The 15646-nt window shown below is 39.0% G+C and overlaps 1 protein-coding gene across 1 annotated transcript in view; it reads left to right on the top strand.

Moving 5' to 3' along the window:
* Positions 1–8219: 8219 nt before the first annotated feature.
* The window catches only part of GCC2 (GRIP and coiled-coil domain containing 2), a 54852-nt gene continuing 47425 nt past the window's right edge, over positions 8220–15646 (top strand). Inside the window, exons 1-4 of the mRNA XM_045771619.2 lie at positions 8220–8381; positions 8762–8818; positions 10008–10092; positions 11329–11396. Coding sequence (XP_045627575.2) covers positions 8376–8381; positions 8762–8818; positions 10008–10092; positions 11329–11396 — 216 coding nt within the window. The 5' untranslated portion in view covers positions 8220–8375. The remainder of the gene's footprint in view (positions 8382–8761; positions 8819–10007; positions 10093–11328; positions 11397–15646) is intronic.

Below are 15646 nucleotides of genomic sequence, written 5' to 3'. Positions count from 1 at the left end.
ACCTAATTCGTCAATTTGGGATGATTATTTTGAAATCCATTGCTTTGAAAACTAGTTAAGTAAAGTGAGAATCAAACATTTATCCTCAGGGTAACAAAATAGTATGAGAGGAAGTTTCTCCTTAAAGAATTATTTCAGCTAATAAATTGAAGAATGATAGGATTAGAACATCACCATTTTGCAACTCCTAATGATCTAGGCGATGATCATCAATGACTGCTCGCATTACAAGACAACAGATTTTATATATCTCCTGATGGAAGCACATAGCATCCCTTATCAAATACTCTGCACACACACATGCACACACACAAACCAGAGTCTGATCAAGACTTTAAATTTATCTAGTAATTTATAGGAAACAGAGTGGGAAAAGAAATACCGTAAATGGGACACAATCAGAAAAATCCCAACTGTAAGAAAATGCTTAGGATAAATGACTCCATTTCTTTAATAACTGAAAGGAAAAAGAAAGAGACGGGGAGGCCTTTAGATTAAAAGAGACTTAAGAGACATATAAATCCAATTGCAATGTATGGGACTTAACATTCTGAATCAAACCATCAAACTCTAAAAAGAATATTTTGTTAAGAAATTTAGCAAATGTGAACGTGGGGCACATGTGTGGCACAGTCAGTTTAGCATGCAACTCTTAGTTTTGGCTTGGGTCGTGATCTCAGGGTTGATGGATTGAGCCCTACATTGGGCTCTGCACTCAGTGCACAGTCTGCTTGAAATTCTCTTTCCCTCTCCTTCCGCCCCTCCCACTCATGCTCTCTTGCTCTCTCTCTCTAAAACAAGTAAATCTTTTAAAAAAAAAAAAGAAATCTAGCAAATGTGAACATTAATAGTACATGTCACAATAATAATTCTCTGGTTTGTGTATGATAACAGTATTGTTTTACTTACCTTAAAATGTCTGTCTTTTACATATACATTCAGAAATATTGTAAATTAAATGATATGCTCTCTGGGATTTGTTTCAAAATATTGTAGGAGAATTAGGAAGGTAGTAAATGTGAATACAAGTGAAATAAGATTGTGTGTTGTCAATTATTGAAGATGGATGATGTATATACATGAAGGGGTAAGCATATGCTTGAGAGAGAAAGAGAAAGAGATAAAAGGATATGGCCATCTTCTAGGCCATGCTACCACAATGGAACAGAGGCCCCAAATAAACAAAAACATAACTTCTTGGGCCCCACTTAAAAGACTTAAATGCAATTAGAATGTCATCAAAGAATACACAGAATAGAACGAGAGAGATGAAAGGGACACCACAAGAACAGAGGCATTTTCAGAAGTGTAGGGGACTGGGGCACCTGGGTGGCTCAGTCAGTTGAGCATCTGACTCTTGGTTTCAGCTCAGGTTGTGAAATAGTGCTCCACTTTGGTCTCCATGCTCAGCAGGGAGTCTGCCTGAGATTCTCTCTCTCTCTCCCTCCCCTTCTTTTTTTTTTTTTTTTTAAAGATTTTATTTATGTATTTGACAGAGAGAGAGACATCCAGCGAGAGAGGGAACACAAGCAGGGGGAGTGGGAGAGGAAGAAGCAGGCTCATATCGAGGAGCCTGATGTGGGGCTCGATCCCATAACGCCCAGGATCACGCCCTGAGCCGAAGGCAGACGCTTAACCGCTGTGCCACCCAGGCGCCCCTCTCCCTCTCCTTCTGCTCCTCCCCCCACTTATGCATTCTTTCTCTCTCTCTCTCAAATAAATAAATAATAATCTTCTAAAATAAAAAAAGAAGTATAGAAGACTGAGGAAAATCAGATTTTTAATTTCACCAGACTTAAATTTTATTTTTACAATAAAGGCATAATGGTGTTTTAAAAACAGAGGATGTTATTATTATTATTATTGTTATTGTTATTATTGCATGTACAAAGGGTTGATAAAGGGCATCCACATAAAACCTATAGCTAACATCATACTTAATGTTCAAAGATTGAATGCTGCTCCCCCTAGGTCGGATCGAGGCAAGAGTGTACACTCTCACACTCCTATTTGACACAGTACTAGAGGTCTTAGGCTGTGCTATGAGAAAAAATAAATAAAAGGCATACTTCTGAAAAGGAAGAAATAAATTTGTCCCTATTCTTAGATGACATGATTGTCTATGTTAAAAATCCAGGGGAAAAATATCTACAAAAAACCTTCTAAAACTAATAAGTGTGTTAGAAAGTCCATAAGATATAAGGTGTTGAGAGGTGATTTTGGGGTGCCTCACTGGTTCAGTCAGAGGAGCGTGAGACTCTTGATCATGGGGTCATGAGTTCAAGCCGCACATTGGGTATACAGATTACTTAAAAAAGAAAAAAGAAGAAGGAGAAGGAGAAGAAGAAAGAAGAAGAAGAAGAAGAAGAAGAAGAAGAAGAAGAAGAAGAAGAAGAAGAAGAAGAAGAAGAAGAAGAAGAAAGAAAGAAAGAAAGAAAGAAAAAAAGAAAAGAAGAAAAGAAAAGAAAAAAGAAAAGAAAAAGAGAGGCAATTCTGCTTGGATTTCTCACTATTCTATGCAATTTCAGGCAGAGGCCCTCACAGTTTTTGATCCGGACTGCCTTTTCAAAGATCTTGTGCAGCTGAAACAAATGGTGTCAGCAATGAGGATCTAGAGATTTTAGAGGATCAAAACATTAGACATTCATTTGGTTCAGCTCCAAGCAGCCACCACTCTGCTCAGAACAAAATGTAATATAAAGCCTTGTTTACTGGCACGTAGCTGCTCTTTCCCTTCTCATCCCTGATCCCTCTCTTCCCATCCCTTCCCTCTACCCAGATGCTTTTTAAAAAAAAAAGACTAGGGTTTGGGCAAAGGTCTTCCTCTCTGTAAGAGGAATATATAAGTCTATATTTATCTACCTGAATATGCTAGGGAACCTCAAGAGTGAGAGACTCAAATTTTTATGACCATCCTACCTGGACCCTTGTAAGGGGGGAGTACCCACATCAACTGATGGAGTCTGGACATGGTTCATCATGCAGAAAGGAAGCTAAAGTGACCTTATAGGAGGGGACCTGTCAGTCGATTCAACGACTACTGTTTCTACACCTGAAAGTTAGGTAGGAACTGATGGGTTGTATGCTGGTACTTCCCCATCCCACAAGTGCCAGAGGGCATCTTCCCAATAAGAAAGAGCCTCATGTAAAAATGGGCTAATGGGACAAACTCGTGTGCTACCAGTGGGTGGGTTAGGATTTAAAGCAAAGGCCTCTCTCCTCTCATGTCCAAAAGCATTCACTATAGACATGATGTGCATTGGGGTGGTTGGCAAGTTAGAAGCCTCAATTTCAATGGCCCCAATGGGGAGTAACACATCCCTTCTAATAGAGAAGCCTGGTAAATCCCAAAAGAGTTAGGGGCTTGAAAACAAGCAAAGTTTCCTGAAACTATGAATCAAATAAACAGATTCACAGAGCTCAATCCTTCTAAAAGTCAAGGAAAAACTGCTGTCTCTTTGCTTCCCTCCCTCAAAATGGAAGCCTTCCTCTTTGGAAGCTGGGGATAGTACATACTTCATGTGGGCATTCTACTCGGTCTGTTGTACTGGCTACCCCATAAATTGATTATCATTTGAGTGTAGTGCAAAACAACAGACTTCACTGGAAGCTGTGCAGCAGGCTGTGGCATGCTTGTGACCTTGGGGGCTCCATATCTCTAATAACCACTTTGAACCAGAAGTCTTGTGACTGATGATTTTGTTGATGAGAACTGGGGAAAGGGAGGCAGCCTCCATGTGGAAGTGCCTCTGGGGTTTTGGACTCAGTGCCTCCCTGTCAGGGTTACAAGGTCCAGCCCTTCTGAAAAGCAGCTATTAGCTTGCTACAGAGCTGTGGTCAAAACTGAATGACTGACCCATGTAAGCCTTAAAAATCTCTGGCCCAATATCCCGTTTTTTGATAACTCAACTCAAACTCTAAGACTGAAAATGTGAACAGGGCTCCCAAAACCTTGCTGTTACTATCAAATGTAAATGACATGTTCAAGAACAGCCAGGCTGGCCCCACAGACATCCAGGCTTCACAGAAAAAAAGAGGCAGCTATCTCTCTGAGGAAAATTTTGCATCTACTCAGTCATGTGAGCTATTTTACTGGCTCATTGGACCCTCGATTCACAGAGTCCCCTAAATCCTGAACCTGGTTTGGCTAAGCTAAAACTCAGTGGTTTCCCCTGGACCGCAGCCACTGTTCAATCTCAGTGCCAGCACTACAACACCAAAAATGGGTGTGGCACCTCCACCCAGAGGACAGAACTCAAGGTCCTTCTCAGAGCTCTGGCTAATACTGCCTGATGAAGCTTGCTTTGTGTTTACTGACTCTTGGGCTTTTGCCAGTGGCCCAGACATCTGCTCTGCCACTTTGAAAAGTGCAGATTGGCAGATTAAAGACACCCCTTTTTGAGGCCATGAACTGTGGAAACAAATTACAGCGGCTGACTAAACTTTCTGGGGCCCTCGTGTAGATGCCCACAGAAAGGGCGCATTCTCTGATGAGACTGCTAGGAATCAAGGTGCTAATTGGGCCTGCACTGCTCTGGTTGCAACTACCCTGCTGCTTGGAGCCATCATCATACCAAACAGGACAACACATCCACCATCACAGAAAAGGCACAGCGGGAAGGGCTCTGTTTCTGTTGAGGCTGCCTCTGCATTCCAGACCTGTGACTCCTTCCCAAAGTTGGCCTGGCTGTCTCCTGGCAGAATGACATTTAACATCCCCGCCCCACCGCCTTCCACACCTCAGGCTATTTCTTGATGATGCCTCATCACTGATGACACTTTATCAGGTTATGGAGTTGTTGTTTCAGCCCAATCAGCCAACCACAGTCACTCTGTTGTGACCCCTGAGACCACTATGTGTCACGTGTTTGGTTTTCTGGACAATTTGCAACTTGACCATAGTACACCATTTATCAAAAAACTTATTTACAACAGGCTGACAAGATATTCAATGGATCTTCTGTACTCCCTGCCATCTACAGGCATTTGATATTCTTTTTTTTTATTTATTTTTTATTTTTTTAATGATTTTTTATTATATTATGTTAGTCACCATACAGTACATCCCCGGTTTCCGATGTAAGGCTCGATGATTCATTTGGTATTCTTAAAGGTTTTTGACCACTTCCCTGATATCCTGGTCTGCATACCTTACTAAGGCAGTTGGTCACTAAATGAGACTATCCCTAGAAAAAGATCATTTCTTCTCTTTCACATCCTGTGTAATGATCAGGATGAAAGCTTGGCAGTTTCTTAAAAAATTAAGCATATGCTTACCATAGAGCCCAGCAAATCTAACTTCTAGGTATGTACTCTAGAGAAATAAAAACTTGTGTTCACACAAAAACCTGTACCTGGAAGTTTATAGTAAGCCTATACATAATCATCTAAAACTAGGAACCCAAATGTCCTGCAATTGGTGAATGGATAAGAATTACCATACATCCATATAATGAATATTATTTAGCAACAAAAGGGAACAAATTATTGCTAAATGAAACAACTTGGATGACTCTCAAAGGCATTTTGCTAAGAAAAAAAGGCACTCTCAAAGGTTGCATTCTGTATGTTTCCATTTATATGATATTCATAAGACAACAAAACAAAACTACAGTGATGAAGAATCAATATGGAGGTTGCCAGTGATTAGGGATGGAAGGAGTGTGTGGCTAAAGTGGAGTAGTATGAAGAAATTTTGGGGGATAGTAAAACTGTTCTGTAGCTTAACTATCCCAGAGATTCATGAGTCTGTACATGTATTAAAATTTGAAGAACTGTATACCAAAAGAAAAGTCAATTTTACTGAATGTTAATTGAAAAAAATAAAATAAAAGGTAAGGAGGACTACAGTCTTCAAAAATGTCAATTTTTTAAATTCTTTTTTTAAATCGAGATATAACTTTCATCATTTAACATTTATTAGTTTCAGGTGTACAATATTGTATATATTGTGAAATGATCACCATGGTAAATCTCGTTAACATCTGTTACCATAGACAAAAACAATTCTTTCTTGTGATGAGAACTTTTAAGACCACTCTTTTAGAAACTTTCAAATATGCAATACAGTATTATCGACTATAGTCACCATGCTGTACATTACATTCCCATGATAAATAATAACTTATACCTGGAAGTTTGTACCTTTTTACCACTTTTACCCATTTTACGCACTCCCCATCTCCTGACTCTGGCAATTACCAATCTGTTCTCTGTATCTATGAGCTTGGTTGTTTGAGGGGGTTTTGATAAAATGTCAAAAATAGAAAAGAATTAACCAAAATGTCAATTTTATAGACCAAGAAATGTCTGTAGAAATGTTCCAGATTAAAGATGACTAAAGAGACATGACAATTAAATGCAATATGACCCTAGATCAGATCTCATACTGGAAGGGGGAAAATATAGCTAGAATCCTTCATATTAATAGACAGAACAAATATCACTGTAGTTGCAGGTCTAAGCTTACTCAAAACCTGGAAAAAATTGATTAGTGAGCTTAAGTTCCATTCCGCTGACTCAAGTAATAGATTCAATTAAGTATTCATAGAGTCCCTGTTACATACAGGGCAACAGAAAGTCCTCTTTTCCTCCAAAGACTGCTCAAAGTCTTGAGTTTTTCTAATTCTACTTGCCAAACTATTTATTCACTCTTCTTTAATAGTTTGCTGTCATAGAAACATTAAAATGTTTGATGGCTTTTAGGAGTTAGTTGCTAGTTTTTGAAAAGTTGTCTGAGATTATTTTTCTAGTCCCCAAGAAAGTCACTCATTTTACAACACCGCACAATGTCCAGATTTACGGATATATTCTCAAGTCAGCTCATTATAGAGAAATAATTTGTGTTTTTCTCAAGTTTGCAAAATTTTCCTCCTAAGGTATGCATAATGCTGTTACAAGTAACAGTAAATCCCAACGCTAACTGGCTCACTTAGCAGAGATAATTTATTGATTCACTCATCATAGATTGATCAGCACTCCAGCTTTATTCTTCTGTGACTGTCTCGGTTCTGCCTCTTTCATCATAGTGGCAAATGTTTACCAACAGCAATCAGGGCTGTATGTTTGTTCAATCATATTCAAAGAAAGAAAAAACATTATCACTAAACCAAAATATTAAACAGAAGTCCCAAATGTCACCAACCTTACATCATGCACTATCCCTGAGTCAATCCCAGCCAAAGACTAGGTTCTACACACTATCAAAGAAGAACAGACGTTGGGGAGGACACTATACTGTCTACAATAATTGTTCTTTCTCTATTAGTTATGTATCTCTCTCTTTACTTAGTAACAGTTAACTACCATTTATTTGATACATACCGTAGGCTGCCTCTTCACATCCTTACAGCCGGATCAAACTCCAGGGAACTAAGTTGTATATTCCAATTACCTCAGTTAATGAGCTTTGTTGTAAACATGATGGGAAAGTAGGGATGACGGCAAACCATTTCAGCAAACAGGTGGGCCAATCAGGACGCAACAGCAGCTTTGGTCACTCAAACAGCAAATCTAATGGTTGTGCCCTCAGAAGTAAGGATCCTTGCTCTCTTCTCTTGTTTGGTGTCTTCCCCCATCTCTGTCCCAACTCCCTGACAGAGGCTGTCTCTTTTGCTTCCTCCCCCATCAGCATGAGTTCAGAGCCCTCTTGGGCAGAGCTCCCTGGGGGGCCTCCTCACAGCCTCGAGAGCTAAGAAATACCTGCTTCAGGGGAAGGGCCATCCTTGGCTCCATCAGCTCCCGTGGGAGCTCACTCGGCACCCTGCTGGACCACATCTGCCTAAGAAACCCCTAGAAATCAAGCTGTCTGACAGGCATTCTGAGGCTTCCCCTAAAGAGCAAGGTAACTGGCCTTTCGGGGTGCCTACCCCCCAATACAGTACTACCATCATCCTTACAGGACTTAAAGATATGGAAAACGAGTCCCTGAGGGGTAATTTCCCCAAATCTCATAGCTAATAAACGGCAGTGGCATGATTCAAACTTATCAGGGTTTGTGTCACTCAGCACCAGGGTTTGACCCCGCCCCGTGAACGCGCGAAAACCTCCGCCTGCCCGGGTTAGGCCGCAGCCGCAAAGGCGGGAATGGGGGCTGAGCTGGCAGCCGGCGGGGCGGGGCGCGCGCGGGGACCCGCCTCCCGGAGCAGAAGCGGAAGCGGAAGCGGAAGCGTCACCGGGCTGTAGCTATGGAGACGCGGGGGGCGGCCCCGAAGAAGCGCAACCTTTAACCTGCAGCCGAGGGTACGTCAGAGGCTGCCGCAGACGGAAGTGCGGAGGAGGCGGCTGCGGCGGCGGCAGGGGTCCTGGGCTGCCGGGCTGCCGGGCTGCCGGGCTCCTGGGCTCCTGGGCTGCTTGGCCACTGCGGGCCGGCTGCCATGGAGGTAACGCTGCCGGGGCGGTCGGACTGGGACCGGGACCCATCACCTCCCTGCCGGGCCTTCCCGCGCCGCGGTTTGGGACTCGGGGATCGGCGCGGTGTGAGGGCTTGGTAGCCTCCGCCCCGCGCCCCGCGCCCCGGAGCCCCGCGCTGCCCTGGTCTCTCCCCCTTGCCTCAAACTCAGCCCCTCGCGATTACCTGGCCCCTTTACAGCCAGATTGTGTACGATTTGCCACAGAGACAAACCCCTCCTTCCCTAATTCTTTTTCACCTAGGAGTTTCCTACACTTGATTCCACGGAAAGGCTTTTACCTATAAAGGTTCCAGCATGCCGTCTGGGATTAGGAAAAGATTCTGACACCGAGGTTTGATTTTGTTTTGCAGGATCCTGTTCAAGATGGTGTGGCTTCACCAGCCACCCCTGGGGCTGGGAAATCTAAGGTGACGAGAATACAGTACTTGACTAGCGGGCTCACCGAAGAGTGGAAGGGTGATGAATGGAGAACTTCGGCATGGGTGGGGGGTGGCCTATTTAAAAGAAATTCTTCTCCAAGGGATCTCAATTTTAATTCGTTCAGTAACCAATCTGTTATTATTTTTTTTTTTTGGAAGTTTCCTGCTATGAAAAGAGATGACTTTTTGTTTACTTCCTGCTCCTGGTTAACATTGCCGAGAGATTCTGTAGTTTTTCAAACATTGAACAGAGCAATCTAATTTATGAGGATTTATGTAGTGTAGTGGAAAGAGCAGTGACATAAGTAGGAGTCAAGGGACTCCTTGACGATGTAAGAGAGTCGAATGAGGTAATTTTTATGGTCCCATACAACATTTAATAGTCAATGATTTTTTTTTAAAGATTTTATTTATTTATTCGATAGAGATAGAGACAGCTAGCGAGAGAGGGAACACAAGCAGGGGGAGTGGGAGAGGAAGAAGCAGGCTCCCAGCAGAGGAGCCTGATGTGGGGCTCGATCCCACAACTCCGGGATCACGCCCTGAGCCGAAGGCAGACGCTTAACCGCTGTGCCACCCAGGCGCCCCAATAGTCAATGATTCTAAAAGGATAGTGGTTTATTGCTTGCATACGAAGTGTTTGGCACTTATCTGAACACTTGGTTAGTTTTATTATCCGGGTTTTACAGATAAGAAAACTGAGCCCAGGGGTTAAGTAATTTCCCTGATTTCTTAAAAAAAAAAAACTTAATGCACCCTGATTTGTCTTGTTACTGTAATTATGCTTACATATTTTCATGTAGCCAAAGACTTACTTCGGCCTTGAATAGAATAATTTTACAGCTCCAAGGAGTAGAATTAGTCCCAGTCCCTTAATTTTACAATTAAATCAAAATCCAGGAAGTGTCTTAACCTAAACAAGAATATATGTACATAAGAGGATATGTGCTGTTTTTTACATCTCATCGTAATTGCTTAAGTAGTAGTTATTGAGTTGAAGTTGCATTAGCTACTTTTTAAAAATGTGGTTTGGTTGACATAAAGATTTATTCAGTAGGATATTTTTAGGAAGACATTATGTTTTTGTGTGTGTGTGTGTGTGTGTGTGTGTGTGTGTGTGTGTGGTATAATAGAAACATGAGTTATAACAAACTGGTAACATCATTACATCTTTCAGCTGGAAACATTGCCCAAAGAAGATCTTATCAAGTTTGCCAAGAAACAGATGATGCTAATACAGAAAGCTAAATCCCGATGTACAGGTATTGAGTTGAAAATATTCATCTTCACCACAATCTCACTGAAACATTAAAAATAGTAGGTTTTTAATAGTATATTACCTTAATTTGTTTAAATCCAATAAAATTTTACTAAGTATAGTGAAATCTATTATTATTTAACATTCTAACCATTTGCCTGTGAAATTCTTTTTACCATTTCATGTCTCTAAACTGCCGTTATCTTTGAATTATTAAAGTCAAGGAAGAGGATCTAGTGAAATTATTATTTAACCTTCTAACCATTTGCATGTGAAATTTTTTTTTACCATTTCACATCTCTAAACTGCAGTTATCTTTGAATTACTAAAGTGGAAGAGGATCTTAAAAAAAAGTTTGTTAAAATTAAGCACTTTTTTTTTTTACTTCATTTGGATTGTATATTGATCTGAAAAAACTTTTTTTTTTCTAGAGCAATCAGTTGAAATGTTAGAGACATAAGGTTGTGTGCCCAAAGAGGTAAAAAGAGGCCTCAAGTAAAGTAATAAAAGATTTCCATTCCTGGAATGTTGAAGTATATTTATTTGTTGAAGCTGATTGATTGCCTGTTCACCTTTATATTCCAAAAGGATGTAGATACTAGTGTCCTTTTTAATATGTGTGGTGAGGCCATGAGTTTCCAATGACTAACAAATATTAACTGCCCAGCCTAAAAGCCGAAATTTATTTTCTACTAGGAAAGGTCAAATTGTGTTTAGGGAGATTGGATCAGCTTCTGATAAAGAGAGTAATATGTTTGGAAAGGTGTTCTAGGCTCCAACCTAGACATGAGTTAATGAAATAGGTTAGCATTTATGTTTAACATGAGGTTAGTTGTTGCTCTAAGATTAACAGTAAAAAATTATTTACAGCTAAAATAATATGTCCGGGATTTGCTTCAGAAGTATCAGGATGGGTAAGAAGAAAGGAAAAGGGCGAAGTGAATCCAGGCTGGGATGAAATAAGGGTCCATGTAATAATTGCTAAATTAAGGTGATGAGTGTATTAATCATACTATTCTTTCTACTTTTCTTATTTGTCTGGAGTTTTCCATAAGAAAAAGAAAAATAAAAGGTAATACTGGATAAAGTTAATACTTTCTCAAAATATCTGCTGCTTAAATGTATTCTAATTTATAGGGGTTTGTTGTTTTTGGTTTTGGTTTTTTTTAAGAATGTATTTATCACTTTAGACAGTTATTTTCTTCATTTCTGAACTGGAATTTTTTTAATAATTATTTAGAATTGGAGAAGGAAATTGAGGAATTGAAATCAAAACCTGTTGCTGGAGGAACTGATGATATTATTAAGGTAATGCAACAGTTGCAAATATTGTTTTAATTTTAATAGAGGAAATGTCTAATTACAAATCAAATCCTTTAAAGCTGTCAGTCTGCCAGAGCCCTATCTGGCTTTCTGTCCCTATTTTTCCACTTCCTCCCTGCCCTTGGTTAAGTTTTTTACCTCTCTGGTTGCTTGTAAAAAGAGTTAAATGATGTCTCTGTCCCTTTCTGTTCTAAAATGAGTGTTCTTCTCTCCCATCTTCATCCCACACACTCTGTAATTAGGGGGTTGCCTTAATCACAGCCTGCTCTTCCCTCTCCCCCTTGGAAGACCCATGCTCCAGACTTTGATGATGATTTTTAGGCTGATAGATACATATAATCTGTTAATAGACATATGTCCTTGAATGTGACTACTGACATTTCTAGCTATTTAGGGAAAGAAATATTCACCCATTTTGCTTGTCTTCATATTCATATTCAGACCAAATACCCTTGCCTGGACAACCAGTGACAGCACTGTTTTTCAGGACTTTTAACTTCAGAGACTCTTCAGTTTTCCTGTTTCCTTTATCCTCTACATTTGTCAGCCACCAGTGACTTCTAGTTCCCTCAGGATAACGCTGCAGTTTACCAGTAGGCTTTCTCCATTTCCATGGCTGTATGGTAAATGCCTCGTGTCATACTTTACTTTTGATACCTCCCTAACCAGGCTCTCTTTTCTCTTTTCAGTTTTGCATACTCTTACTAGATCAGAGGGTACCGTTTTTATTTTGTTATTCCCTGTCAAAGAAGTTGAATTGGTTATTCTTATTTACATGCCCTTAATGCTGACTAAATGCCTCTCCTACCCCCAGTTTGGCCTAACCTTCTTTAGAGTTTCTTTTACTTCTCAGAGCTCTGCAGTAATTATTTTCCTTTTCTGTATTTATAATTTGAGTCTTGGTATCTGTTCTTTGATCATAAGTTTATAAATTGTCTTATTTTCTTACTAGGGGGCTCCCAACTTGTGAGCAGTGTGCAGTTGAAGGACTTCCAGATAGTTACTATAAGAGAGCTTTAAATCCTGATGCATATCACGCACTATTGCTTTGTTCTTTATTTAGCTAAGACAGTATATGAAGCACGCATAGTGTGCACAAATACCATTTGGATTCATAGTGTACTGATTTACTTAAGTATTAGTGAATTCATAGTAGTTTTCTTTGCTTGTTTGGCTATTTTGTGTTTTCTTAATCAGTGATAGCTGAACTAAAACTACTGGATATTTACCTAAAAGTATTGACTCTAGAACCAGACACCCTGTTTCAGATCTTTGGGTCCTGCCACATACTAACTATTTGGCCATAGCTAAGTTTCTTTTCTTTCAGTTCCTTCACCTATAGACTAGAGAAAATAATAACTACTTTTCATAGAGGTGTTATATTTTGAGTTAATACATGCTTAGCATTTAAAATTGCATCTGTCACATAAGTTCTCAATAATTTATTGTAGGGACACCTGGGTGGCTCAATCGCTTAAGCGTCTGCCTTCACAGCTCGGGTCATGGGATCAAGTTCCACATTGGGCTCCCTGCTTAGTGGGGAGCCTGTTTCTCCCTCTCTCCACTTCCCCCCTTTGCACTCCCCTCCTTTGCTCATACTCTGGCTATCTCTCTCTCAAATAAATAAATAAAATCTTTTAAAAAAATAAAATAATTTATTGTAATAATATGTTAGTGACATATTTTATTTATGAGGGTATTTAATACATACACACTAGAAGGGGGTTTTTGTATTTGAAGAGAGAATCACAGAGGCTTCTTTCTAATTTAGTACCAGTTAACTCTTAGCCCTTGAAATACTTGTTATACAGTTGCATTCCAGAATATCTAAATATCTGCCCCCTATTTCCTCCTTATTTGAAAAACAGGAATAATAATCCATATTTTCCATGTCAAAATTTGAGGTGTATGGTATTACAGTGAACTTCTATGCTGCTTCCAAATGCAAGGGGAAGGTGAAAACTGATGTTAAGATACGCAACTAATGAATCATCGAACTTTACATCAGAAACCAGGGATGTACTGTACGATGACTAACATAATAAAAAAACATTTAAAAAAAACTGATGTTAATAGAATGGGATTTCTAGTACAGTCACCCTTGTTACTATCTCTTTGCTGGAATCAGATCTATGTTTGCTAAAAAATAACTGTCCATTCTGTGCCTCTAACCTTCAAGGTTTTTTACGGCTGTTTCAGTTACAATCTCCTAAATTTAATGAATGTATTTAGAATGTATTTAGACTTCCCCTGATATTTACTAATCAGAAGTTTATATTGCAATACATTATGTAATGTGAAAAACTAATTTTAAAACTAAAATTATTTTAACCAAAGTAATATATGATTTGCAAATAATGCTAATAAGTAAAGAGCTTATTATAATACTAAATAACTTGTGGGAATTATTTCTATGTTTCTTTTTTTTTTTTAATCAGTTTTTTTTTTTAAGATTTCCTTTTTTTTTTTTTTTAATTTGATAGAGATAGAGACAGCCAGCGAGAGAGGGAACACAAGCAGGGGGAGTGGGAGAGGAAGAAGCAGGCTCCCAGCAGAGGAGCCTGATGTGGGGCTTGATCCCGGAATGCTGGGATCACACCCTGAGCCAAAGGCAGACGCTTAACGACTGACCACCCAGGCGCCCCTATTTCTGTGTTTCTAAATTATACAGTTATACTGCGATTCCTTGATTTATTCATTTTAGACATTTAGCTATTAACTTGCTGTTACAGCAGATGAAAATTTAGCTGTCTTTCACAACAACTCCTACTTTCCAATGGTCAAATAGATCAAATAATCTTTTCCATTTTTTCTTGGACCACTTCCTTCTAGAGCCTTCTGTCCTGCATTGATTTGTTCTGGTCATTCTCTAGGTCTGCCTCACAGTTTTCCTGGAATTGGCCTGGAATTGGCCTTGTGCCGTTCTCATATGAATTTGTACACTGCTTTCCCTGTTTGTTAGGTGACATGTCATTGATTTTCTTGGTTAACCTCATCTTTGTAGAGCATGTCCTTCTGTAGCATTCTAAGAACGGATGTATGGGAGGAAAAATGTTGTCATCCCATATTTTAAAATGTCTTTATTTTACCCTTGTCTGAATAATAGCTATAACTTGATATAAAACTAAATTTTCTGCATCCGTTTTGTTTTTGTTAAAGTTTTTCTTCATTTCATGTAAGTTCAGAGGCAAGCAAATCAAGGGTGATAGTAGATTATTTAGGATTTTAACATTTATCTAGATTTTAACCTTTAGGATTAACTTTATCTGGATTCATGGTGAATTGGATTTATGATTTTCCTGTTTGTAAAGTCCTCGGATATTTGTGTCAAGTTATGCAAATTTTATAGTATAACTTGGGAATTGCTTCTTTTGTCTGAACAAGTTCTTATGTAATTGGAATAGTCTGTTCTTTGAAATTTTGATGGAATTCACCTGTAAAATTTTTCCTCCTGTTTTCTTTAGTGGACAATTTTTAAGCCACTAGCTTGATTTTTAAGTAGTTATAGTATTAATTATGCTTTTTAATTTTTTTCTTGAATTAATGAAGCTATATTTTTCTAGCAATTTTTATTCCTTTAATTTCAGTTTTTAATATTGTTGCCAAATAGTTGTTCACAATATTCTCTTTAACTCTTTAATCTCTGATTTATATGTAGATATGTTTCCTTTTTATTTTTATGATTGTGACTCTGTCTTCTTTTGGTCAGTCTGCTAGAGGTTGTTTCATTAGCATTTTTTTCAAAGAACTGACTTTTGTTGATTTAATTTCTGTTTCATTAACTTCGTGTCCTATTTAATTTCTGCAGAGAACAAACCTGTCTCTGAGGAAGACAGGACACGGGGGATTTCTTGCCTATTATTCTGACCACTCCCTATTCAGATTTTCAACCAATCCCCAATTTCTGAATCCCTTAACAGTATCTGGGGCCTCCAGTTTCCAAGCGTTTAGTTTTCTAGAGTATTTGCCAGCTTCTCATATGTGTTTTCTTGTGAAGGTACTGTAAGTTATACTTTCCTCTTTCTAATTCAGTTCTTCCTCTGCTTTTCAGTTTTCAGAAAATATGCTGAGATTTCCCATATCCTCACTTCTTTTCTCCTTTTCTCTTTGTTCTTGTGTATAGACCTTTGTAAGTCTTTTATCCTTACTTTAGTGGTTTGAAAAAGATGAAGAGAAAATTATGCATGTGGTCAATCCACCATGTTTAACCTCAGGCAAATAAATCATCCTGTTCC

The sequence above is a fragment of the Ursus americanus genome, chromosome 7, assembly GCF_024610735.1.
Source record: "Ursus americanus isolate L20-20 chromosome 7, mUrsAme1.1.p, whole genome shotgun sequence".
NCBI lineage: Eukaryota > Metazoa > Chordata > Mammalia > Carnivora > Ursidae > Ursus > Ursus americanus.
Note: the sequence above shows the minus strand (reverse complement) of the source record. Positions and strands in the feature narration are given on the sequence as shown.